Genomic DNA, 27,323 nt, shown 5'->3' on the forward strand with positions numbered 1-27,323 from the left:
AAAAAAAAGCACAGCTACGTAACAGTAGCCTATTGTGGCTTCTGAACCAATTGATGATTGGTAGAGGGATAACTCCTTCAGAGAAGAGAGGACAATTTAAGTAGTTATTCAAAGGATGCTGGGTGGCTCCATCTACTTGTGGAAGCACAAAGTCCTGGGCTGGGAGATGGTGCCAACGCCACATCCTTGCGGTCCTCATGTGGGCCTTGAGGTGCATGGCTTAGAGCATCTATGCATTCCTCCCAGTTACACACAAACATGCTCTACAACATCAGGACCTGAAACTACTTCCTGGCTCCCCCTCTCAGTATTTTCTCATGGGGATGGAAGGCCCTACACTTGAACTGTGAGTTTTACAAGTGTCTCGGGGGGAATGACAAGGCAGCCAGTCTTGGCTACTGACTAGCAAGAAGCATTCCAGGTCCTCCCGATTGCACAACCCTTTCAGAGGATGCTGTGTCCTTTTCTGGAGCAGAACGCATCTCTTCTCAGATGGCAAACATGAGGGACTACGTTGCCTCATGCCTGGTGGGTGATTGAGACTTAGCTAATGAAAGACTTAATCTACTTTCTGTAAATTGATAAGCCCTCCACCATCACGTGTATGGCTATGAAGTGTCGGTCACACTGCCAGACTCAGGGGTCCAGAAGCACTGACAGGACTTTCCTGTGGTGCTAAGAGCACATGAACATATCTATTAGATCAAATGTCTGCTACTAATATCTGAACAGATGATGTAACTGGGGGCCCTGACTTATTTGTGGGCAGCTTTCTGTTTCTGCCGGACTATCTGGAGCTGGGGAGTCAGACAGAAATATTACTTGCTGAACTGTACAGATTTAATTATTAGCATGTTGCCCTTCAGATAATAGGAGGTAAATATACAGTTGAGAATTCAAGCAGGAGGGCGAGGTTCACCATCTCATGAGATAGTCCAAGAGCTCAAGGTTTCCACGAGAAGGTGACATCTTTCCGACACCGCAGCATCACAAAGGATGCCAGGCAAGTGTACTGTTCTCATCATTTTCTGTCATTTTCTTTATGTTTTCCCCAAACCTGTTCTGTTCAATGAGACGAGAATACACAAAATAGCAGCCAAGAACGCAGGACTCATCAGTATGAGTCTCAACATATCAATTTTCAAGTGTAGCAACTTTAAACACATTAGGTAGGCTTTTAGTTTCCATAGAAAATAATCTCTCATTGTTTTCAAAAGAAACTGAAAGCACCCCAAATTACCACACTTTTAACATCCTGACATGTTGATGGCCCGCGTTCTTCACAGATCAAAGTCAGAGTGGCAGAAGACGGAGCTCCTAGCGGCTTACTTAAAACACAGTATTTCAGATTTGGCAGGAATTACTGTAGAGCAAAAAGACAAGGTGACTTTCTAATACACAGATATGTATTTTAGTTTGGCAGAAATCTGAAGAGCTAAAAACTAATTTAGGGTGACACAAATGTTCTTATTATTCGCTCTATACCCTCCCCCTTAACGACCATGTGGAGAGTCTGGGGGAAGCTCAGGGTGGGTTACATATTGTTTATGTCTCAGGGATGACAGCCTCAGGTCTGTGTCACAGTGTACCATTATGCCAGCTCTTGTCTTAGCGTTTCCTGGATGATCTGAATCAAAGCAGCCAAGTCACACACCGGAAGCACCTTTCCTCCTTGATGTGCAGTACCGTTGTAAGCACTTTTAGGCCTTGTAAGGAAAGATCTTAGTTCTTTGTTAATCTGAGATTTAAAAAAATGATGTGATTCAATGACCCAGCTCTGTTACAACCTGTTAGAAAACTTCAACAAAGAAGGCAGTAAATGTCCAGTAACTGCCAAAGACAGGCAATGAATTTCAGAGGAGCCTGGGGTAACCAAAGATGGTGGACAAGTGGTTACATGGCGAAGTGGGTAGTGATCCTAACCCATCTCTTTTAGAAGATCTGGTTAAATGTTATACTATTAGGATGGGATGTTTCATCCTGTGGAAAGGTTTTATTTTTTGTTAGTGCTGGAGACTGAACCCAGGTTCTTTGCACTGAGCTACCTCTACATCCCTCCTATTTTACTTTGTATTTTGAGACAAAGTCTTACTAAGTTGCCCAGGCTAGGCTTGAATTGTGATCCCCTTGCCTCAGCTGCCCAAAGTGCTGGGATTATGGTCCTCTTCCTGTAGAAAGTTTTTAAGTAGAAAACAAAGGTGGCTTACTTCCCTTATTTTTGTTTTGGGCCAAAGCGAGACACAGTTATTTGTTATGAAATATGGTGCCAGTGTCAGAAAATTACCTGCTTCATTCACACTGGACATGTGGTTGAATTCTGATGGTCAGAAAGTGATTTTTTTCATAAAGTTAGAGATACCCTGAAAAGTTACTCTTTGGAAATGCAGAGTCATAGGATCAAACAGGTTGACAAACTCTGGTGGTGGGGCAGGCTCAGTTTGCCACCTCTTTTCATACAGCATATACCATAGGGGATGGTTTTACATTTTACATGGCTGAAAAAAACAAAAATAAGTATAATAATTCATGACACTTGAAAATTATATAAAATTCACGTTTCAATATCCATAATTAAAGTTCCATAGACACATAGTCATGGCTGGTTGTTTCTCTATCTTCTATGGCTGCTTTCAAGTTACAAGGGCAGAGCTGAGTAGTGAGACAGAGCCTGTATGTCTCGCAGAATCCAGAGTATTTCCTACCACCTGGCCTGTACAGAAAAGGTTTGCTGACCCTGTAGTAGAAGATATCGGGGAAGCAGAGCTAAGGCCGGCTAGCAGAGCGAGAAGACGGTGCAAATTGGGGCCACTGTGTTGAAAAATGATTCCAGAAGGACAGGAACCAACTCTCCATTGCTAAAGAGGACAGGACTAGATAAGGTGAGTTAATGCTGCCAAAGGGACCGTTTAGGATTCTTCCAACATTTGAGAACATGGTAGCTGCAAGAACCTTGTCTTCAAGGGAAGACAAGCTGAGTATCAGGAAAGATCTAGCTCAGGAGATCAGGAGATTCCCTGGGCAGGCAATGAACCAGTGTGTGGGTGGATTCCCTGGGCTGCAGCACCAATAGTTACCAAATAATTGTAATGTGCTAATTTTATTTTCTATGAGAGTGTCTGATGGCAACTGGGAATATAATTCAAATGAAATAATTACAGAAAAGTGCTGTAAGTGGAAATTCTTTCAATTTGGATGCAGGAAAATCCTAACAGTTATTATTATGTATACTATGAAGATTAAAAACACAATATATATGATATGAAACAAGTGAGAAAATCTATATGGTTTATGTGACTCAGAAATGTAGAAATATACAGGGGCTTCTGGCATTGTAAGTAATGAAAGTACTCTAGCTGCCTAAGGAAGAAAAATAAGTTGGCCAGGTGTGGTGGTGCATGCTTAGAATCCCAGCTAGCTGGGAGGCCGAAGCAGGAGGATTGCAAGTTTCCAGTGGGGTTTAGCAACTTATCAAGACGCTGTCTCAAAATAAAACAAAGCAGCTCAGTAGAGGAGTGTGTGCATACAACATGCAAGACCTGGGGTTCAATCTCAGTAACGCAAAGAAAAAAAAAAACGAAAAGAAAAATGTAAGAAAGACAATTTGCTAAGAAGGAAGCCATCTTTGCAGTCATAGCTAAATTCTACAGTGAGATTCTCTAGGGACTGTCTGGGCCAGGGCTGAGTGACATGCAAAGTGTTTTCCTTGTACTTCATGCAGCCTTTTAGAGTATTTCATTCTAGAGTGTTTTGTATACTGGGAGAACTTGGCACGGGGAAGATCCGATGGAAGAGCACATCATCAAAGTTCTCTCACCCCAGTTGCATGAGCAGGAACTGGGGCATCTTTCCTGCTTCAGTGAAGGCCCATGTCTTCCAATTTGCACAAGGGCTGGCATTCCGCTTTTACACCCACCCACATGGCTGGGTCTACGGAGAACCTGTCACAGGGCTGAGCTATTCCAAATTGCTCACTTCTGGAAAGCCTCCTTTCTTTGGGTTTGAACATGCAAGGAAGATAATTTGATGTATTTGTCACAGTGCCTGGCAGGCCTGAACCCACTGCCTATCCATAAATGTCCTCAGGCTGATGTTTCAATTTCAGGACCTGTCGTGTTCTAAGGAACATGGAGTCACGTGTCAACCAGAATGGACTCAGGTCCGGCCTCTTTAACAAGGGGAAACGGGTGCCCTTCTGTGCTTCCCCAGTGGCTTGTTTTGTAAGCAGGCACGATCACTGGATGCTTTCAACAACTCTCTTCTCTGCATTTGCAGCACACTGTTTATGCCCCTGCAGCTTTGTAATTAATAATATACTGCTTTTCATCTTCAAAGTGATTTATACACATTAATTAATCCTTACCATATTTCAGAGTTTCTGCACATAAATAACCACCTTGCTTCCATGTTGTATTTAGGAAACCAAGACTTAGAAAGCAAACAACTTTGCCAAGGCTAAAGAGAAAGGAGACACCGGGGCCAAGATTGTCACTTAGGGTCCTGACCCTCCTCTCGCTGCAGACAGAGCGGTGGTTGTCTCTAGAGATTGGTGAGAGTAGCTCTGTAGTCCCACATTCACCACCATCACTGCTGGATAAATTGGCCTGTTACATCACTCATTTTGAGTCATAAACTATTTTTCAATACTCCAGGGTCAAAGCATAATCTTACCTTAAGCAAACATAATGGGAAATGATGGATTATAAACTAATAAACCTTCCTAAGATGCTCAGTCCAGCTTCTAGTTGCCTCCAGACTGAGGATAAATATGTTTCCTAATCCATCATTTACAAGTTACACAGCCGATTAAAACATTAAACTCTTACTATACAGCTTCCCATTTAGATGATCGCCTTACAGAAAGCTATTATATTTTAACTATCAAGCTCAATAAATCAGGCAGTAACCATCTATCTTTCTCTTGCAAGAGGAGTAGGAGACACACTGGGGATCCTATTGGCAGAGCCAGGCGTGCCTCAGTTTCTATACCTGGGCTCTCTGGTACCTGTTGGCCCAACAGAATACTAAACCTGAAAAGTGAGCACGTAGACCCTTTGTGAAGTTTCTGACACAAAGCCAAACCACGCAAAGACCCACAAAGCACATTTAATTTGCTTCCACCAAGTCCCCGAGCAGCCACCTAACTCCTTCTAATAGCACAAGAGCCTTGTCAAGTGGCTGGGGGTGGGGCACAGACAGCTTCCCCTTCTCGTGTCAGGCCATTATACCATTCTTCACCAAGAAGCGACAAGCAGGCATGCCTTGGAATTATGAGTGAGTGCCAGATCTCCGTCCTCATCTAGAGCCAAGGTGTAGGGTGCAAACGCTTTTGCAAAAACTCCAGATAAACATGGTGTCTTTTCCTTGGGTGTCAACGTTCTCATTTTGGATGATATTTATGAGAAATACAATTGGGAAGGAGAGAAGGTTTATTTTTCTATTTTAAGGCAAGTATCGGCACACTATAGAGAAGAGTGAAAAATGTACATTGGTTTTTGGCTTGCGCTGCACTGGCAGGACCCAGATTCCTGCAAGTGTACAGTTACACTCCTCTGACATCAGACAAGCTGAAGTTGACTGGTCTATAAAGTGCTAGACTCTTTTCTTCTCTGGAAGACACCATGCTGACTGCCTGGAGAGGAAGGAAGTGTCAGAATTTCTTCCCCACACCAAGCTCCTGCCTCCACTGAGCTGAGGAAGAAGGCTTGCTTCTGGGAAGTGGCAAAGGGAGCATCCACCGTCAGGGCGCCTCATCTTTTCTCCTAAGTGGGAGGAGTTTTCGCATCCGTATTGGGAGCTGTTCTGGAGTTAGCCTCTTTTAGCTGGTGTTTTATAGATTTGCTTTGCAACATGGCACAGCCAAACTAGGGAGCTTCACTATAGCTGCCCTGAAACCAAGCCAGAACCATCAAGTGTTTCAAATAAACTTTCACAAACATCACCATGGCCTCTGTCTAGGCCAGGAGATCTGCCATTGGCAATCTCAGCTGACAGAGCAGCAGCCCTGGCACTCCTTGTCAGGGCCAAGAGCTGCGAGTGGCTTTGCGTCCTCCCCAGCAAGCTGATGTGTATGTGGCACCCTGCCCCTGAGCTCTCGGCATCTGCTGCTTTCCAGAGTTCCACAGTTACACCCCATGGATGTAAAGCAACACCCCTGGCTCAGGAAGGAAGGCACCCCAACAACTTCATTTAGCTGCTAAGCCACACAATCCCCACAAGCACAGCCACCATGAGAGGTGAACCTGACTGAGATTCCGTACCACAGAGACGAGGGATCAGAGGCAAAGGAGGGGAAGTGGACAAGGTCAACTAGGACTGAGTAATAGGAATTTTTACCAAGACCTGGGCTTGTGCTTGGGTCACTCAGTCCTATTTCTATTGCACAGCTCTGAAAATAAGCAAGTGAGTTTGGCCTTCCCGCCAGTCAAGATGTTCTCAGCCATAGCCATCTCTGATCTTCTACTCAGTTTCTTGAATGCAGTGAGCCAAAGCCACATGAATTCCAGAGCACAGACCCGGGTTAAAATTCAGCGACAGAGAAGTCTGGAGGGCTACTTTGGGAGTGCGGAATGGGTTCGCAGGAACGACAACTCCTAGCTCATAAGCAAGGCTGCTTAATTTTCACTTCTGATAAATGTCACTTAGAATCATGAGGGAGAAACTCCTCAGATTTAAATGGATTCCAGGAGGGAATAATCACTCCCATCCATCACTCATTATAACCTCTTTCAGGCGCCAAGAAGAAAACCTTAGAGAGGACAAAGGGCCTCGTACTCCACAAATCCACCCTACCCACCCCTGTCTCATCACCAGGAGCACTGCCTTGACTTACCTATGAAATACGCCAGCAAAATAGCCAAGAGAAGGGCTGCGGCAATGGCGGATAGAGCAGCACATTTCCAGCTGCAGTATTTGGAGGGCTTCTTCAGCTTGAAGGCCTTCCTGGAGAAGGTATTCCTGGGCAGCAGGCGGGGTGGCGGTGTGTAAACGGTTCCTGAGGTCAAAGGGTATCCTGGAGAAGAACTGCTGAACAGGGGCGTGCTTCCAGAGGAGGTCTTAAAGAGGAAGTGCCTGCCGGAAGAGGGAGAGGGTCAGTGCGCCTGCGTGGCGCGCGAAGGCTCAGCTGCTTCGCCTTTCACCCAGGGTCAAGCAGTCGTGCAAGGCCGATTATGTAACCTTCCCCTGTGGCCACAGTAAGGAGCAGACACTGCATTGGGTGATGGCCTAGATTAATTCCATACATGTGCCTACTTTTATACTTGTGCACATGCGGCTTCCCTTACAATCCTGCAGAACTTCTACAAAAGTAGATACGGAAGCTTAAGTTTCTGTCACTGAGAAATGATGGCGACGATTACTCTAAGTGCCATCACATGTTAGATTCCTAGTATTAAAAGGCACTAGAGCTACATCACAACTACCTACAGGCTACCTATGGTAATATCACTGGCCTGCAAAACCAGGTTTGGAGCAGTTGGGCCACTGTCCAAGGATTTAAGCCTTGAGCTCTTTTGGTAGAGTGTGTGTTCTTCCATGGCACGGTCACTGTCTCTTTTGATCTTTGGTCCCAGGCTGTTTTCATCACCTGCTCAGTCCTGCCTCGTGCAGACTGCCTCTTCGGGTCACGTGATCATGGCTCGTTCTTGGGAAACATCTTCGCCTATCAAGTGAACTAAGTGGCCTTGGTGGCCCGAGCCATGGAGTGACAAGCATATATAGACCACAGAGTATAAAACAGCACATAACTTCTCCCCAAGGGTCAGGAGAGTATCATTCCAAAGACATCAACTCCCTGACCACAAGTTATTCTTTCTTACATATGCCACATATAAGATTTCAGACACGACTAGCAATCTCTTTTTTAATGACTTGCCTTCCAAGAAATATATAATGGAGTTTAATGGTGTAGGCTGAGTAGACTCTAGAGTCTGAGCAGCCCAAGCCAGGGACCTGTCTTATTCTGTATCTTATTCATCCTCATCTTTCTAGCATCCGGATCAGAGCCCAATGTACAAGGGAGACTTTAATGAACAAATGAGCAAATAAATGAATGAGCAAAGTCCTCTCTTTATTTTGCAGTTTTACTCAGCTGCAATTTTAAGATTTCAAACTGTCACTGCACCTATTTCTTACTCTCCACATTTTTAAGAGATGTAACTCTCATTGACCACTGCATCATATTAGTTACCATTCCCAATATTTCACTCTCAACTATTTCACCAACATCAATCTTGTGAGGTAGGTACTATTATTACCTGACTGTTGTGGATGAGAAAACTGAAGCTTGAATTTAGCAAACAGGTAGGGCTCAAGCGCTGATCTGTTTGTTCATTTCTGAAAGCTCTAACCAGCCCTCTCTCACCACATTGCCCTTATAGCTGGGGGGGACCCAGCTTTTGTAGTGAAATTTTGAGGCAAGATCACGATCATTCCAAATATCCATATTTTGCCTATGTCTAGATAAAGCCTTGAAAGTACTTTAATCCTTTACAGAGATCAAGCAAGCTTGACCTGACTGAGAACCATGTGACAAAATGAGTACCCAGGCAGTGAATCATTGAACACTGATAAATTAAAATACACAATAGATATTTAGATTTTATTTGAAATATAAGTGTGTTTGATGATTTGAAGAAAGCCTAGAAATTTGAGTCTTAAAATAGAGATTTAGATTTCCTGTCCAATAGTTTGCTTTCAGTGCGACCCATTAAGAGAGTCTTTTGTTGGAGGAAATCATAGGTTCTGAAAACAGCATTTTGAAGCAAGACAGGCATAGACTGGAGTCCTGGCAGTGCCATTTGTGGACAAGTTAGCTCAGGCACATTGTCTGACCCTGCTCTTGAGACTTCCTATTTGTCTTCTGTAAGATGGGGGTAGTAAAAGTCCCTCACATCTGTTGTTGTGAGGATAACACAAAATCCTTTAGGAAAAGCACTTAACCAAGGTGTTTCTCGTGGTAAGTGCTTGATCTATTATGAACAGCTTTCATTTTTAATTCTTCAGAGCAACATAAGGAGCCTGCAATGTGAGTTTTAATTTAAAGCTTGACAAATGTCACGCACACACACCTGAAGAGCTTTCTAATTCACTAAATAATAGCCCATTCTTACAAGAGCTGGGAGCACATGCACCGCGGGGAGCCATAGGAGGGAGCAGGTCTGGGATGGGAGGTGGGATCCCATCAAATTTATTTCTTGGACTATTCTCCAAGAGTGTGTAATGAAATAGGAAGTCAAACAAAAGCAAAGGAATTTAAAGACAGTGTAAGAAGTCATTAACGAATATTAGAAAATGCATGAACACCACTTCTCACTCCTCAGTGGCCCTGTCCCTTCCTGTGGGTGCAACACTGCTGATAAGTCTGGAGTTTCCAGGTCTCCATTTCTAGCTCAGCTTCTTCCCTGAGCTCCAGAACTACGTTCCTGGTGTACAGCAGGAATCTCTTTTCCCATGTTTCAACTTACAACCAAAACCAGAATGCTTTCCTTTGTCCCCCAAAACTCCTCCTCCTGCATCCCTGATCCTCCCAGTGACCTAAGGAACTATCATCCTTTTCATCTCCTCTCCTTCCCTTCCCTTCTCCTGTCCAATAAAGAATCCCATCAGTTTCATCCCTGAAGTCCTTTCATAGCCTTCCCCTTTAATCATCCTTCTTTTCCTCTTCCCCAGCCACAAACACCACTGCGCCCTCACCGACAAATTCCTGGCCATCCTCCAATGTCTAAAAGAGGACAACTGAATTTCCAATTGCACCGGGCTTCCACAGTTATGAGATGGCCTTTTACTCTCGCCGAAAGTCTCCTCCCACATACTCTACACTTCAGCTGGAACAAGAACTGTGCTGTGACAAAGCTGACCACACTGCCCTCTTGCAGTGGATGCTGGAGCAAGCTCTTTCAAATGGCTTTGTTTGTTCTTCCTGACCCAACTCCCCTTCAACCTTCAACTACCTCTTTGGGACATCTACTCTAATGTCTTTTCTATCACTCTGAGTACTTACAAATCTTTTCATACACTGGAGATATCTATATATTATATAGATAAGGCATCTGTGTAGTATATATGGCTGTATTTTATATATAGATATAGATACATAATTATAGGCATTGATATCACCCTGCTGTCTTCAGAGTGTAAGCACTGGTCATCTTTGTGGACAGAATAAACAAATTGAAAATAGGAATGCTTTAACAATAACGCAGTTGCAGGATGAAGATTAAGAAGGTCACATAGCTGTAATGTCAGTTTAAATACATTCATTTATTAAGAAAAAATAGGACATGACTTATATCTTATATATATAAGATTGCTTTATGAGAAAATAAATTTGTTCCCTCCACAATGCAGTCTATTTTCCATATTTCTCTCTAAAAAGAAAATTCTATCATATTACATGTTCCAGGAACGTTTAGAATAAAGTCAGAAGTGTTTCTCACGGACTGCAACATCCTGTGTGATTGTCTCCCTGGCCACCCCTCTCACCAAATCTTCTTATGCACCTGCCCTCCCTTGTTCTAACTGTCACATTGTCCTTTGCTGGTCCTCCCCATCTCACATCTTCCTGCCTCAGGCCCTCTGCACTGGCTGTTCTCTCTGCTGGGAAATGTGCCCTTGTGTCTTCTGTCTTTCCTATCCTTGCTCTAATTCTCTTTCTCAGAGAGACCTCTCCTGGTCCACTCTACTTTGAGTTACTCTTGTACCTGTTACAATTGCCCTTATTTCTCTTCTCTCTTTGCATATTCACACCTGTGTATTATTTACTGTCTGTCTCCAAAATCAGAACTGAATTTCTGATAATAATTTCTGAAAATAATCAGGCATTTTCTCTGATTTGTTTAACACGGTGGCCTCACATCTAGAACAGAGCCATGTACACAGTGGACCCTCAACAAATCCGTGTTAAATGAATGACCTATAGTCTTTCCAAAGTCAAACTGAATGCTATGAGAAAATGGTGAATATTTAGAACTTAAAAATTAAGGCTCCTTTTGCAAGGATGACTCCTATTTTTCAAATGGGCTCACCAATGTGCACACAGAGAAGGCCCCAGCCCTCCACCAAAAATGACAAGACGCATCAGAAGCCCATGAGCCCTCGTGACACATCGCTCAGGTGGCCTCCTGCACTGTGATACCTGTGATGAGCACAGCTAAATGAAACTCACCTCATCATCACATCCATTCTTCTCAGTTTCTGGTATTTAAAATGACTGAACAAATGTATCAAAGAACAGTAGAATCTTGTTTTTCATACACTACAATTTTGCCCCAATGTTACACATCTTTAGAAGATTAAATTCAGTGAACAAATTTAAAACACGGTGATAAAAAAAAATGCTTTTCAGATTATGTTTCCCAAATCACTTGAAGGCTCTTTCGAAAAAAAAGTACGATGTCTTGGCCCCCTTCCAGGCCTGAGGACAGGGCTGGCAGTGTATCAGCTCATACGTTTGCGAAGCCATCCTAATACATATTCATATTTAAGAAAATTGCACTGCTAGTTTCTATTGGTTTTTTGAAAGGAACAGTCAATGTTTGCTTTTCTGGACCAATTTTGCATGCTTATATCTGGTATTCTGAACTACTACTTTGAAGATGACAATATGTAATATAACAATCATTGTTGAACTCATAGCATCTTGTTTTTTGATATTCTGTATCATTTCTAATTTTTTACTCTACTTAAAATGAAATAAAGAAACTAACTTCTTTTGCACCTTCCAAATATATATGATTTAAAGAGAGCAAACTAGATTGTTACCAGGTATATTTTTTTCAAAATAGAAGTTTTAAATGCAGATATCAGTTGGGTGGAAGAGTCATGAGGTTTGCTTTCGAATGTCCTTACTTTCAATGGTTTAGCACAAAATCTCTCTCTCTCTCTCTCTCTCTCTCTCTCTCTCTCTCTCTCTCACACACACACACACACACACACACACACACACACACACACACACGTGATAGACCAGGCAAATACGGCCAAATGACAGCAATTGTTGAAACTAGGTGGTCTTTCCTTCATTGTGCTATTCTTTCAAGAATTTTATGCTTGAAATTTTTCCTAAAAAAGGTTAAAAAAAATGCAAGCTTTGATTGAACCAAGGCTTGCAGACATGTGCCAAAGAAAATAACAAGATAAAACAAGATGAAATATGATAAAATAAATAAAATGAATGAGGACCCACAAGGTAATGGTCAGGCCAAAAGGTCGTAGGAGGCCCAAGCAGGGTGAGGAGCTTCTTCTGATTGTTTCCTGTGTTGCTATTAGGACAGCTTTTTCCCCTCGGGGGCCTGCAGACTGTGTTCCCGTGAATCATTCGTGATGCCCCAGCTGAACTTCTTCCCAGCGGTCGGTCATGGAAGTAGCTCAGCTCAGGACTCCAGGCGTCAGCAAAAATGTGTAGTTTCCAAACGCACTTGACATTTTTCAAGCACAACTCAATTGCTCTCAGAATTGGCCACTTGTGCCTCGGAAAGGGAAGGCAAATGAGGGGCCCCCAAAGCGCTGTCCTTGGAGTCTGCTAACACTTCAAGAGAGAGAAAACCAATCCTTGATGTCTTACAAAAAATAAAAGCAGAGCTGGCACACTTCCTTCCTGCCCCAGCCTTGTGGGGGCCAGAGGCTTATGTCCCTGCATGGCACAGGTGAGGGGCACAGATGGAGAGGAAGGACAGTTCCTCTGTGTGCTCTACACTCTGGGTTCTGGCGATTTCGTAAGAATACAGTGATCATGGCTTCACCCGAAGCTATCAATCTTTTTGGTAAATGTCATCACTTTTCCTGAAGTGAAAACAAAGCCATTTAATAAAAACTGAGCGAGCATACCTAACAGCCTAACAGCCATTCTGCTTGTACTTCACATGACTGCAAAGAAGTGGATTGGAAGCAGAATCTTGGTAAACCAGGCTTCTGCTTCAAATTGGCTTAGAAAATTAAGGGCATGCATTTTCTCTGATTAAACAACCATGAAGGATTTTAAAAGGAAGTCTAATAAATAAAAAGCTCAGACATAGCATCCATGAGAGAGGAGCCCCACCAATTTAAAATGCTGTGAGTTTTTATTTTACTTGCGTGACACAGAAGGAGCCTGACGAATCTACAGTGGAGGCTTTAAGCAGTGGTGGTTGTCTAAACTATCTGAGGCCCCCACAGGGGATTTCTCCTTTTTCTTACTCCTTAAAACAATTTTTTTTTGCAAGTCAATTGTAAGTAAACCTCAATCATTAACCTCAAATTCTACCAAAGCAACAAACAAATACATAAAATCCTTTAACACCAAGTACCATTTTCCAGCTGGCGACCAACCAGTGGGATCCTAAGAGGTGGTTTCCCTTTTGCTATTGGTTTGGCTTTATTCCCAGGGGGAAATCCCAGCAGGGCTGTGAAAGAGAAATGTACTACACAAATAATTGTGCTGCTGAAACTCCAAAGGTCAAGGCGCTCTTTCTTGCCAGCCTCTGTCTCTCTTGCCTGTGCTCTCCCTCTGTGTCCCACTATCTCATCACAGGTAGCTGGGACCACTAATGACTGGTGGCAGGGACGTGCTGCTCTCTTTGCTTAGGCTGCTGGCTGCAGCAGGGGCTCTTCTGGAGGAACCATGAGAGGCCTGAATGGACCACACTTTCTGTGTGTCCAAAAAAAGCACCTCTGGTTATCAGGCAGACCAGGTGCTGAGACTGTTCTGCAGAGAAGATTGACCTCCCTCATAAACAAACTCACAGAAATTCAGAGATGTGGATGAAAATATTGATACACAGCCCATTAATTTTGAAGATTTTTTAATATCAGACAGGCAGTGGCTGAAATTTGAAAAAGAGCCGGAGCAAGGATAAAGGTGGAAACAAGCCAAGAATGGGGGCGTGGTGCTCGGTGAGGGGGATCAGGTATGCACCAGAAATCTGGAGATCTCATCCCATTTCCACTGGGGCTGGCCATGCCCTTTGAAGCATCAGGTTTATTGTCTCTAAAGGAGTAAGTTTAATAAAGAGGCAGCCCATAAAGGGTACTGTAGCATGTAAAGTTACTGTAATTAGGTTTTCAGGAGTTATAACAAAACATTTAGCTGGAGAGAGGTTAAATAACCACTGTATTTCCTGGCACTGTTTTTACACCCTGCATTGTGGAAAGGCATGGTAGTGGTCAAGGGAAAATTTGATGGCTCCATTCTGGAAAGAGACAGGAAGAGAAACCTGGGGCGTGGAGGGGAAGAGGGAGACAATCACATAAAAGAAGGAAGGAGAATTGGGAAACAGAACTGCCCATCTGGCCTGTGAATAGCAGAGCCAGGTATTCTTTTAAAGATTCTGTTCTTTTCCTGCTTGTAAATGTAACACAAGCACAATATAAAAAAATTAGGTTTCTATGTTAAGCATACAGAAAGCGAATGTATACACTCTTGAGAGACAGAGTGGTAAACATTTGATATTCAAAATCAGACTTTTTAACCTCCATATAAACACTCATCATTCTTACTAATGATTTTAAGAACGACTAATACCATACCGAAGAGGCAGTTGCAAGCTTTCCGATCTGCATCGGACAGCCCAGGTCAGAATCCTCACTTCTGCTCTTACTGTTCTGTGACACTGGGGACGCTGCTGCTTCCCTGCGGGGGGGAGAGGGGGTGACACACAGTACCTACTGCACGGGTTTGTTGGGGGGGCATGGGGTGTTTTTTTTCACATGAATATGATTTCACATGAAACATTTAACGCTAAAACTGGTATTTGGTGATTGGTCAACAAATGTACCTATTAATCACTGAAGGCAGGAGTGATGTTCATCATGCTCTTCCCCAATCTCCTTGACCTAGGACAATGCCTAGCTCATTAAAAATATCCATGGCCTGGATGAATTCTAATTAGCACAGTGACAGTGTATTACAGGCCCCTTTGTACCCCATATCTCTGGATAATTTTATTAGGGAGAAAAGGGGTTGGTGATATTACTGATATGCTTATCCCCTTTTTTTCAGTTGAGAATACATACTTGAGAACCAAATTGCTATTTTTTAAATGAAACTTAAAAAATTCTGAAAAATTGCTACTTTTCAAGCATAACCAACAACCAATCAACCAATTAGTACTGTATAATTAAAGTCCATTTTGTATCACAATTCCCTAAACTTAGACTCACCGATTTGGATTCAAAGAAAAATAGGTTTTTAAGGATTCTCATCTCTGATCCTTTCTTCTCAGAGAAAACTGTCACTAAATTTGCATTTGCCACAAACAACAGGAAAATCCTCTATTTTGCCCTCTTCAAAATATGCAGCCATACCAAAAATACTCACAGCTGGAATAATTAGCAACTCAATTTATTGCCTTCCGTTTTCTAAATAGAAGCTTCAACTCTTGATATCTTAATAGTGTCACACTGTGATACAACATAGCAGTTTTCAAGATAAAACTTTTTTTTTTCCTCCATGAAATGATATACTACTCAATGTGACAAGCCAGTTCTCTCGAGGTCACTAAAGAAACCCGGTGTTTTGTGGGAAAATGCATTTTAGAGTCTTTGGGAGGAGATGAAGAATCTTTTCTTTTTCCTCCTGGAGCTGTTAACTTGTTGATTTATTTTCAAGTTAATTGGTAGGAATCTTGGTATACGTTAGTAGGTATACATTAAAGACCTGTGATTTTGAGACCAAGTTAGACCTTGAATTCACCATCCACTGTAAGACGAGCGTAGAGACAGCCATTTGGATGGACTTGCCTTCCTGCTTCCTGCCATCTAGGGGTGGATGAAGAAGGATTTCTCCCACCCATTGATTGCCTCTGTTTCTGAGTTGGAAAGCACCTTAGGTATGACCCTTTATTGTATTGTTTCATGCTATTGCATTTCCCTGCCTGTTTGTCTCATTTCTCCAGTGAAATTACACAGGCAAATCCTCTGTCTTTTGCTTTTACTGCTCGTAGTAGGTATTCAAAATTGTCTACAGAAGGAAATCACAGTAGCATAGTCAATATACATGTTGTGGAGCCAGGCATGTTGTGCTGGCCCTGCCCCTGGGGCAAACTGAGCCTGTGACAGATTCCAGGCGTGGTAGCACATGCCTGTAATCCCAGCACTGGGGAGGCTGAAAACAGGAGGATCACTATGGAGTCAGAGCTGCATAGTGTGGGGAGACCCTGTACCAAATGCATAAATGAGAAAAAAATAATTATAAAGCATGGAAATGTATTACATACTGTTATATGTTCTGAATACAGTAGTGACTATCCTTATCTTCCTAATGACCTCTTGCTTTCTTTCCCTCTCCCTCCCTCCCTCCCTCCCTTCTTTCCTTTCTTCCTCCCCCTACTCTTGCTCTTTTGGTAGTGCTAGGAATAAACCTTACACTGAACTATATCACCAGCTCTCTTCATTTTATTTATTTTTAAATTTTGAGGATCTCGCTAAGTCCTTGGGCCCTAAATTTGTAATCTTCCTGACCCTGCTTCCCAAGTAGCTGGGGTTACTGGTATGTGCCACTACAACTGGCCCTTCCTAGGGGATTTCTAGTCAGAGTTAGAACAAATAAAGAAAGGCCAAGTTCAGGTAAGTCAACAGATACATAAAACAGTTAGAAAACATGAGAAGTGCCATGAAGAAATCAACAGACTGAGGCAAGGACAGGTTGGACCCAGGTTAGCGAGTGTCTGACAAAGAGCAGCCAGTCATGTAGGGGTGGTGAAAAGATCACTCCATGCAGAAGAAACAGTAGGTTCAAAGGTCCTGGGGACAGACAGCTTTCGAAGATATCAAAGGACTTATGGGGCTGGGACATAGTCATCCAGGGCCCAGAGGCAGGAGGACGAGGCTGGCATGATAAGAAAAGAGGATATTATGCTTGGCTTGGAGAGCACTGAATGCAGAGGTTAGAAAAATACAAAAGGTTTTAAGCACAGCCTCTCTCTGAGTTCAGAAGCAGATAAGGAGATTCCATGTGAGAAAGGTCTACGGTACAAGAGACTCACGGAGATCTGAGTTCTGGCCTGGAGACTGGAAAAGCTCATCTGCAGGCTCTCAAATGCCTCTAAGACCTGCACTGTGGAAAGGGCCTGTGTGAGAGGGAGCTGAGGCAGGAAGATGATGAGTTCAAGGCCAGCCTGGACTACATGGTGAGACCCTATTGCCACTCATTACTCCTATAGAAAGGAAGAGGGAATAAAGAATAAGTCTGTTTTCTTTTATCTCTGCCTCAAGGGTTTTGTTTTTGTTCAGAATATTGTAAGTATGCTCAAGTTTGGACCTGTTTCTCTGCTCGCATTTGGATGTAGTTAGACACCTCAAGTTTAGATGACAAAAGGACAATTGTAGATTTTCATTCCAAACTTTTCTTTTCCAGGCTTCCAATGAAACAAGCCATTGCCTATCAGCTGTGCAAGTGCTACCACCTAAAAGCGGATTCTGCAAAAAGCAATCTGAGAGTGCAGGAAGTTCATAAGAAAACACTCTTGCAAACACCATGTAGGTAGGTGGGGGACAGGCTGTACCTGTCCCTGATGCGAAGGGCCTTCCAGTGTCCGGGGCTGCTCTTGCCAGGGCTTGGGATGGCAGCACAGAGTTGCTCCAGCTGGGGTGGAAGGGCTGGACCTCTGCCCCTCACAGGACCAGCACGGTACTGGCTGGTCTTGGGAGAGCTCCTGGGCCAGGCAGCTGCCGCAGCTAGAGACCAGTCTGACAGGAGGACTTGGTGAGATCTGTTGGCTGCTAGCATTCTCATAAGCTGGGAGTGGATGCTGTAGTCCTGGAGGTGACATCTGGGTGGGCACCACGCCATCTACCTTCCTGGGCTTTGGTGCAGTTCCTGTGCCTCCTTCACACCCGGTCTACTATTGGCTGGTTTCTCCTCGGCCTCCAACGGATATCTGTTCTTTTTCTTCTAGTAATTCCATGACGTCATCCTCCACCTGGTCTGCAGAATACAGCCTCTTCTAATCAGGGCCCCCATATGTACTTTTGCCCTTTGTTAGCCTTCTCTACACAGGAAGGAACCAATCACTGTTTAATACAAATCAAATTGTAATACTTCACTGCTTAAAATCCTCTCATTCCTTTGTGCTTTCTTTAAAAAAATTATTTATTTATTTATTTATTTAATACAGGGTCTATACAGCTTGGACTCATAATGATCCTCTGTCTCAGTCTTCCCAGTACTGGGATTACAGGTGGGTGCCACCACACTTGGTTTCGGAGGCTGGCATGGCATGCAGTACCAGGGATTGAACTCGGGACCTTGCACTTGCCAGGCAGGCATTTATGCCACTGAGCTATCTCCCCAGCCCCACTTTGTGCTGTTAAAGACTATCCAATTTCTCATCGTGTCCTACAAGCCATCTCAGGATGACCTATGCCATTTATTTTTACCCTGCGCAGGCTCTGCTCTTGAGAATCCTGCCACGCTTTGTGCTGTTCTTCACGGAGGCCAAGCCCTAGACCTGGGCATGGTTTTGTCTCATGCCTGCAATCCTAGCACTCTAGAAGGCTGAGGCACGAGCATCACAAGTTTAAGACTGCTTTTAGCAACTTAAAGACCTAATGAGACCCTGTGTTAAAATAGAAAAAATAAGAAAGGGCTGGGGATGTAGCTTATGCAAAGGTCTGAAGCCACTTTGTCACCTTGCCTTCCTCCAAGGCTGCAGCCTGGGAATATCCCATACCCAAGGATAGGGTGATGGGGAGAATGGGGTAGAAAGGGCAGAAAGGACGACTCCTCCAACACATGTCCCTTTCCATAGACATCTCGCTCAGTCATTCATCATCTGCTTTCCCCAAGGCACACACAAACTGTGAGGGGCAAGATTCATGGTCTTGCTCACCTCCATGTCCCTGTCCTGGGAGAGTGTTGGCACAGGTTTGCTATTGCATTAATTTTAAATACATCAATAGAAGGCATCAGCCAATACAGATCTTGAAGAGATTCTGAAAGATTATTTAGACTTTTTTTTAAAAAAAATGTATTTGGTTGTTGCAGGGTCTCACTATGCAGCTCGGACTCACGATGATCCTCCTGCTTTCAGCCTCCCTGGAGTTAGGATTACAGGCATGTGACACTCTTCCTGGACTCTAGCCAGCTCACCTAGTCATGGGGGCAGGGCTGGTGTGGCCCATGGTGCCAAGGATTGAACCACGGATCCTGCGCTTGCCTAGGACTAAAAGCAGGCATTTTAGTCCGCTGCGCTATCTCACCAGCCCTATACTTCTTATAGATGATGAATTTAAAAAAAAAAATTCTATCTGCCCTCAGATGCAATAATTCTATTTATTGGTCCTGTAGGGTCTCCTTCCAGGGATCTGCTGTCATTTAGATTTTCAACATTTTGGTAAACAAGATCATGTTCTCATTCCTGCACACAGTTTTTTTTTTTTTTTTTTTTTAAATCCTTTGAGAAACTTCTACCTTTCTATTCTGAGGCACCTTTGGGTGTGTTTCATGAGATTCTCTCATTCTCCTGATCTTTTTATAAATAGGAATTTCCAACTTTTCTGTCATTCTTGAGGAATGTCAGCCATAAGCACACCGGCTGTTTCCACTGTGGACACCAAAAAGCTCTGGAAAACAGCAGGTGATACATTCTTAATTAATTTTTAAGATTATACTCAAGTGCTGTGAATTTTGCAGCTGTCCCTTCCTTTCTCCTGTTCCCCTGCAACCCCAGAAATGTACATATACAAGCACTGGTTTATGCTAATCTCAGTGCCAGCTCCTCACGTGTAACTGGGAGCTCAGAGATAATCTTCCTAGAAGTCTGGAAGAATCTTTGGTAAATGTGCCCTCTCCTTATCTGTCATTTTTTTCCATGCCCACCTACAGAGTAGTTTATCTTCATAGGTTCAGTATCTCTGCAAACGTGGAGATTTCATGGTGCATTTTCTCACCCAAATCACTTTCAAAAGACAAGGATCAGAGGAGTTTTCATCTCAGAAAAATCCTATGTTTACCCTCCTCCACCCAGAGAAGGATCCATTTATCTTTCCCTTGTTTTCCTCACCTCTGTAACAGAGGAGTCCTGCCTGGTACACCTTTCTCTATTTCCTTATCTCTTGGGCTTCTAGGACTTCCTGTGAGTCAGAGGAGTTGCATTTGCCATGATGCTGAGAGAGGAAGCTGTTGGTAAGTTTTCAAACGTGCACACTGTGCACACGTGGCCCACGCACCAGCATGAATCCATCACAGGTACTTTGTGTTGTGACCTCAAGGTTGGCCATCAAGTTGTGTATTCAAAGCCAACCATCCTAAAGCATGTGTTGAGAAAGGACATTTTTTTTTTCTAGTACCTTTTTTTTTGGGAAAGTCTGGAGCAAGAGGTTGATTATCTAGCATAATAGTCTTACTGCCTTTCCCTTGAGAGATACTTCATACTGAAAAAGGCATGCTGATTCTGTATCTGTTTCTTTTAAATTTATTAATTAACTTAAAAACTTAAAACTGAGATTAAAACTCATTTTTAAAATTTTTTGTATTTTAGAGACAGGTCTACAGGGCATTCAGGGTGTCACTACTAGATTGGATTCATAGTTATCTGCCTGTTTACAGCCTCCCAAGAGCGCAGATTACAGGCGCATGCCGCCCTGTCCTGTCTCAATCACTGTCTCAGCATGTCCTGGGGGCGGGGCCAGTACTGCAGGCTGGGATGGAACCCCTGGCCCCTGCTTGCAGGTGCGTTAATCCACTGAGCTATTTGGCTGGCTCTAAAACTCATATGTTATGAAATAAATCATATTTAAGAGGGCAGCTGAGTGGTAGTTAGTGTGTTCAAAATGTTGCTGTCTTGACCACTTCTACTTAGTTTCAAAACATGCTTACCGCCACCACCCCAGACCTCTCCTCATTGAGTAGGTTCCCATTCCTCTTTCTTCCCACCCCAGAGCTCTTAGCTGGCTTCTTTTTTTAAAAAATAGATTTGCCTATTTTGGATATTTCATTGAAATGGACTCATATAAAGAGTGACTTTTGGTTTTAGTACTGGGGATTGAACCCAGGGCATTGGCATTGAGTCATATCCTTCAGCTTTTTTGAAAATTCTTCTTTTGAGAAAAAGTCTTGCTCAGCTATCCAGGCTGGGCTTCCACTTGTGATCCTCTTGCCTCAGCCTCCCAGAGTGCTGGGATTACAAGTGTGCATCACCATGTCTACTACAATCACCAAGCCTTTCACATCTGGCTTCTTTGCTACTCTTCCTATGTTTTTTTAAATGTGTTTTGTTCTTACAAGGTCTTGATATACAGCTCAAACTCAGTGATCTTCTTGTTGTCAGCATTCCCAGTGCTGGGATTACAGGTGTGCACTACCATGCCTGAACTCTGTGGCTATTCAGCCCACTCTGGGGGTGGGCTACCCTGGCATGTGGTACCAGGTATTGAACCCTGTTCCCTGTGCTTGCCTAAGCAGGCACTTAGTGCGCTGAGTTATCTTGCTACCCCCGCTTCTTTGTAAGGTTTTTAAGTGCATCGCTACTGTGTCTGGTATCATCTGGTCTTTATTCCTTTCCTTTGAGGGATCAAGAATTCCGTAGTATGTAGGTACCATTTATCTCTGTTTATCTACCCATGGGTTGGCATTTGCTTTGTTTCCACCCTTTGGCCTTTGTGAGGAGTGCTGCCATGGACGCTTGTGTGCCAGTTCTGCTCTGCAAACCTGCTTTTAACCTCTTGGAGGTCCAGCCTTGGATGGAACTTGCTGGGTTACACAGTGATTCTGCCTCTTATTTTTGAAGAGCTTCAGCCTGACTTCTTTCTTTCTTTCTTTCTTTCTTTCTTTCTTTCTTTCTTTCTTTCTTTCTTTCTTTCTTTCTTTTTTTCTTTTTCTTTGAATTCAGGGCAGGGTCTACATGGTGTACAGGGTCTTACTACGTAGATTGGACTCCTAGTGATCCTCCTGTTTTTAGCTTGGAATTACAGGCATGCGCCACCATGCCCAGTCTCAATCACTATCTCAGTGTGCCCCTTGGGCAGAGCCAGCACAGCAGGCTGGGGGATTGAACCCTGGCTGCTGCGCTCTGCTGAAGCAGGTGCTTTAGTACGCCGAGCTATCTGGCTGGCCCCAGGCTGGTTTCTAAGTGTAGAAAATGATAATCAACATTGAACATTTCAGCAAGGTCAGATTCTGGGTGGCATTAAACATTTTGCAAGTCTCCCTCCATGTTACCCACACCCTGGGAGATGGGAGATTGGTCTTTTGCCAAGAAGGAGATTTTGAAGAAGGAAGTTGGGGGGCGGTAGAGAGGGGAGGAAAATAAGTTTTATTTAAATTTTTAAATTAAAAATTTTCATTAGTACATGTTTGTAATACATAATGGTTACACTCATTACGGGAACTCAGTGCCTGGACATAATACATCTTAAGCATTAATTTTTCTCTTTCTCCAAGCCTCCTTTTTGCCAGTATCAGATTCTCCTATTTATCCTATAAGTCCTTCTAAAGTTAATTATCCTACATAGACATTAGCAGCCAGAAAACAGGCTAAAAATATGAAACACATAAAATAATTACACTAAATCACGGGATGCTGTTAGACACCTTGTCTGTGCTAGGTTACAGTAACTTTTTTTTCCTCTCTGGAAAAAAAGAATTAATACGTGTTATGAGCACGCACCCATGACATGTAAGGGATTCAGTTGCTGTGCCCTGAAAAAATGTGCTAGTGAAAAAATAAAACTAGAAATAAGAGAAAGCTTAAGGAGTACCGAGAGCAAGAAGCAGCACCCAAAAACCAAGTTAGCAGAGAAAAAGAGCAAAACCTTTTGCCACACCCAAGGCAGCCAGTGCTCACTGCAGGAAAGACGCTGCAGTGAGCCCCGAGCAGGGCTTACACTCTAGCAAGCCCACCTCACCACGACACCTTTATAAGAAGGGTTTTCTTGTTAGCAGGTGCTAAGGCCCGTATGATAAACAGCCTGTATTACCAGCCCAAGGATTGCTGAATCTGACCAATGAGTCCTCCTGGGAATGGATGGATTTAAAAAGTTTAGGCAGAAAGAAAAGTTATTGTTTACTACAGAAAGCAAAATCACAAAGCTTTTCCTAGTAAGGACTTGAAGAAATGCGAGGCTTCCTACTTTTGTCCATGAGATCAGAGAGGATCTGAAATGTAACATTTCACATTGTGTTCTTTGGGTCGCTGAGTGTCTTTTACACTGCGAGCTTTAGGTGACAAAAGTCACACAGTACTTAGGAAATACTGCTGGAGCTACAAAATTAGGGAGACTACAGAAGCCCTTCACAAGGGCTTAGTAGTTCAGTAGCCTAAGTATTGCAGCACATTGCCATATGTATCACCCCACTTGCTTATTGACCATATATGTTCCATACGTACCTGTTTCTTAGTTTTAAAACTGGTATTTGATGTTATCTTCCTTTAGGAAATGGAGTTCTCATTCATTTCTCTGTTTCCACAGAGCTACACTAAGGTTCCAAAAGAAAAGGAAAACAAAACAACAAGTCCCCAAGCCAAATAATGGTTATTTTTTAGGGCCAGCCAAATAGCTCAGAGGATTTAAGCATCTGCAAGCAGGCATAGGGGCTGGGAATTCGATCCCTGGGGCCTGCCATGCTGGCCCCACATGGACTCACCCCCAAGGCATGCTGAGAAGGCAATGGAGACTGGGCATGGTAGCTTGCATCTGTAATTCCAGCTCTTGAGAGGCTGTAAACAGGCGGATCACTATGTGTCCAATCTAGTAGTAAGACCCTGAACACCTTGTAGACCCTTTCCTAAAAATACAACCCCCCCAAAAAAAACCCCAAAACAAATAATGGTTATTTTTTGTAGGTTCTAAAAATGCATTCAGTGGGCAGAAAGAAAGGATGGGGTGGAGAGGGAGGGAGGAATGGATGAGGAAGGAAGAAAGGGAAGAAGGAAAGAAAGGGAAAAGGAAGGGAGGAATAGAAGAGGAAGTGAAATCTATGCTATAAAAATTAAATGTGACAGATTAACTGATTTATATGATTTCTTCAGTCCTAGGAAAAGAAGCAGAATTGATTTATTTGATTTCTTGCATAGCTGTTGCCATGATTTAAATGTGTGTCCCTTAGCAAGATGCTTTAATTTAAATGCCACTAGAGCACCATTAATAGGTGGGGCCCTAAGAGATAATTAGGTAGGGAGGGCTTGGCCCTCAGCAGTGGGTTAAACCATTCTCCCAGGCATGGGTTCCTTATCTCAGGTGCAAGTTCCTCTAAAAGAATGAGTTTGGGGCCCTCTTTGCCATGGCATGGGGCTGCCACGGGACGCCCTTACAGATGCGGGACCTCAGCCTTGACCCCCTCAACCTGCAGAAGTATACGCAGCACCATCCCCCTTGTCACAGGCCACCCAGCTCTGGGGATCTGATACTGCAGTGCTCGTGGACTAAGACAGCTATCAACAACTTATAACTCATCCAAGGAATCCTAGAAGTGGGGCTGGCAGAGGTAAAAGAACGAAGACAACACAAAACCAGGAAACTTGTACTCACTTTTGTGAATTACACATTTGACTTTTTGGCTTGTTGTTTGGCCATGCTGGGGCTTAAATCTGAGGCCCTGCACTTGTGAGGCAAAGGCTTTACTAGTGAGCTACATTCCCCAGATTGATTCACATCTTTTATAGCAAGAATGTACAGGTATTTCTATCTTTCAATTTTGGAGAATGTCGCTCATTTGAACTCATCGAACAATGGATCTCTTTAATAAAGTTTATTTTCCCATTAGATTCCATCAGACCCTTTGAAGCACGAGCAATAGGAGCCGATCAGTCAGCACATTCACCCCCATTCCTGTATGTGTGTAACAATCACAGGTATAACATTTTCTTCTTATTTAGCTCTCTTCATGAGATGATACAAGAGCTCTTCAGGGATATTAATTAAGCTTTATAGCAACCCCTGTGACACATGTGCCTGCCTACATGTATCCGTGCGACACTCAGAAATTAATTCTTTGCAGAACTGTGCCATCTAAGTGTGTTTGTAGGCCAGCCACATACCCACTGACAATGCATGGGACAGAGCCATACATTTCAGTTGTCAAAAAGTACCATTAAATAAGGCAACCATCAGTTAGCATCAAAATGTAAATATGGCCGTGGTACTCCATATACTCTTAAGCAGATCCTGCAGCATTCCTGTCACAAAAAGCGTCCCAGGGAGAAAGGCTCTGAAAGCCTAGCTTCTTTGAAAGGTTCCTGGTTTCTTCAAGATGCTAGGTTTCCTAGGGCCTCAGGCGAGACGTCTTAAAAATGCAAGTGTCAAGGAAAACTGTCACGCATGCTTGCCTTAAGTACCCGAAAAGCTTGTCACTGCCATGTTGGAAGTCTTGACAAAGATGCAGGTGGACATGCCCAGGCATGGGAAATTGAAGGCTGTCTGACAGGGAGGCGGTGTGTTAGCCTACAAGGCAGGTGCCCGCCTTCAGGCATTTTCTTTGCAAGGGGCAGAATGAAACAAAATCTAAAAGGGAGTCTGGTGAGGGACTCCGCTTTGGCAGACATCTCAGATATTTGGACTTGTACCAGGGTCCTTTCTGACTCTGAGGTTTTGCTTGAGAGGAGGTTGGTGGCTCTGTGGAAAATAAGTAGTGCCTGTCTTTCTGTGGAGGGCAGTGAGGGACAGAAGGAAAAGAGTGAGAGAGAGGCGAGGTGCAAGGAGAGGGAGGTCACGGTCAGGCTGGGATAGCACCCGGGGATCGCAGGAGGCTCCACAGAGATGTGATTCATACATAAACTCTGACCGCCTGTCAGGGCCAGAGTTAGGTTGCTCCACTGGTAACATGTGCAGCCAGAGGCGAACAACTTGATATTGCTAAATCTAAGTTTCCTCATATGCAGGTAGTGAAAAGGAGTGAAAAAAGTTTTAGGGATGTCGTATGGGTCACATTGTACTCGACATTGAGTAGACGCTCAATAAATGTTGGCTATTACCTGTTTTAGAAATAATTATCAATGAATCCTACAGATGGCCTCCTCCTTCCTTCGCTCCCTCCCTCCATCTTGCCTCCCTTCCTTAAATATGAGATTCACTGGTTAAACTGCAATGTATTATTTGCTCCTTCCAACCGAAGTCTTCTGTCTGGTGAACCCTGACCATGATGCACTATGGCTTGGGTGGAGATGTCTGCCAAAGCCCTCCTGAGCTCACATGCAGAGCTTTGGGAAGGTGAACAAAGCACGGGATGGGGCTGATGGGCTCGCGGGAAGTGGGCTCTCATCAGGGGAGGCAGGTGATGGGGCTGCAACCTGCAAGGGCGCATCTCTCTCCCTGGCGCCTTCCTTCTCCTGCTCCCTGGTCATCAGGACACCAGCAGCTTTCTTCTGTTTTTCTTTCTTTCTTGTTTTTCTTTTTTTGGTGGTACCAGGGATAGAACTCAGGACTTTGAACTTGCCAGGCAAGCACTTATTCCACTAAGCTATCTCCCTGGCCCCCCCAGCAGCAGCTTTCTTCTGGCTGGCCCTTTCACTGCGCCATTTCCCTGGGAGTTGGGTGACTGTGGGCTTAGCCATGAGATATAATAAACCTCTATCCCTTTAAGTTGCAGGTATTGAGCACTCCAGTAATGAAAGTGACGAAGACACATGCCTTCTCAGGCCCTTACCCAACCCAAAATCAGCTGCAGTGAATACAAGCCTTTTAGGCATCCCTAATGTGAACCGCGAGCCCTCTCCAGCATCATCTCCTGAGGCCCTGCCCATGTGGTCCAGAATGCTTGCACCTGCTGGCTCTTCTGCCCTGCTCTTGCTCTCTTGTTACTGCATGGATGCGCTTTTGGTGGGATAGTGCTCACTTTCCTGCCATGGGGGAAATGACATACAGCCCCATAAGCAAGGCCTCCCTGGCCAGGAGCCCACACTGTCCCCTGCTCCCACAGGCCCTGAGCACATGTCCACCTCCAACCTTTCACATTAAGAAAAAGGATCTGCCTTTCTCCCACCCGACTGCAGTTCCTTGTGGACGGGGCATCTCTTGCTCATGCCCACTTTCGGTGCCCTGCGTGGAGCTTGGCTACTTGCTTCTAGGGACTTCACGTGCTTGACTGAATTCAATGGAGTTCTATGAACACAGCTGGTAATGGGATTACTAACGGGGGTGGGAAATACAGAAATCCTTATTTAGCATAAAATTGGAGTTTCAGATAAAGTAACTTTGTAAGTTTGGCCCGAGGGTGTCTTATTGACAGAGCCCTCACATACTTATTTCACTAAAGAAGCTGTCTGTCTTGCCTGATCACCGAGCTCTTGATCACAATGCTCTCCTGTAAGGGTTAGAACAATAACACCGCTGTACGAGGCATTTCTCCCGGGAAATTCAGAAACTTGACTAAGTCTTCTCAGACATTCTTAGAATATCCCCTTTAGGTAGATAGAGGC

General features: G+C 43.8%; 1 protein-coding gene across 7 annotated transcripts in view; it reads right to left on the reverse strand.

Annotated features, from left to right (window-relative positions):
* Window positions 1–27,323, reverse strand: part of Tenm2 (teneurin transmembrane protein 2) — a 935,290-nt gene that overhangs the window by 250,629 nt on the left and 657,338 nt on the right. For all 7 annotated transcript variants that reach the window (XM_004637050.3, XM_004637048.2, XM_004637049.2 and 4 more), the window contains one exon: window positions 6,830–7,068. In XM_004637050.3, coding sequence (XP_004637107.1) covers window positions 6,830–7,068 — 239 coding nt within the window. The remainder of the gene's footprint in view (window positions 1–6,829; window positions 7,069–27,323) is intronic.

Source organism: Octodon degus, unplaced genomic scaffold (genome assembly GCF_000260255.1).
Source record: "Octodon degus isolate 3935 unplaced genomic scaffold, OctDeg1.0 scaffold00085, whole genome shotgun sequence".
NCBI lineage: Eukaryota > Metazoa > Chordata > Mammalia > Rodentia > Octodontidae > Octodon > Octodon degus.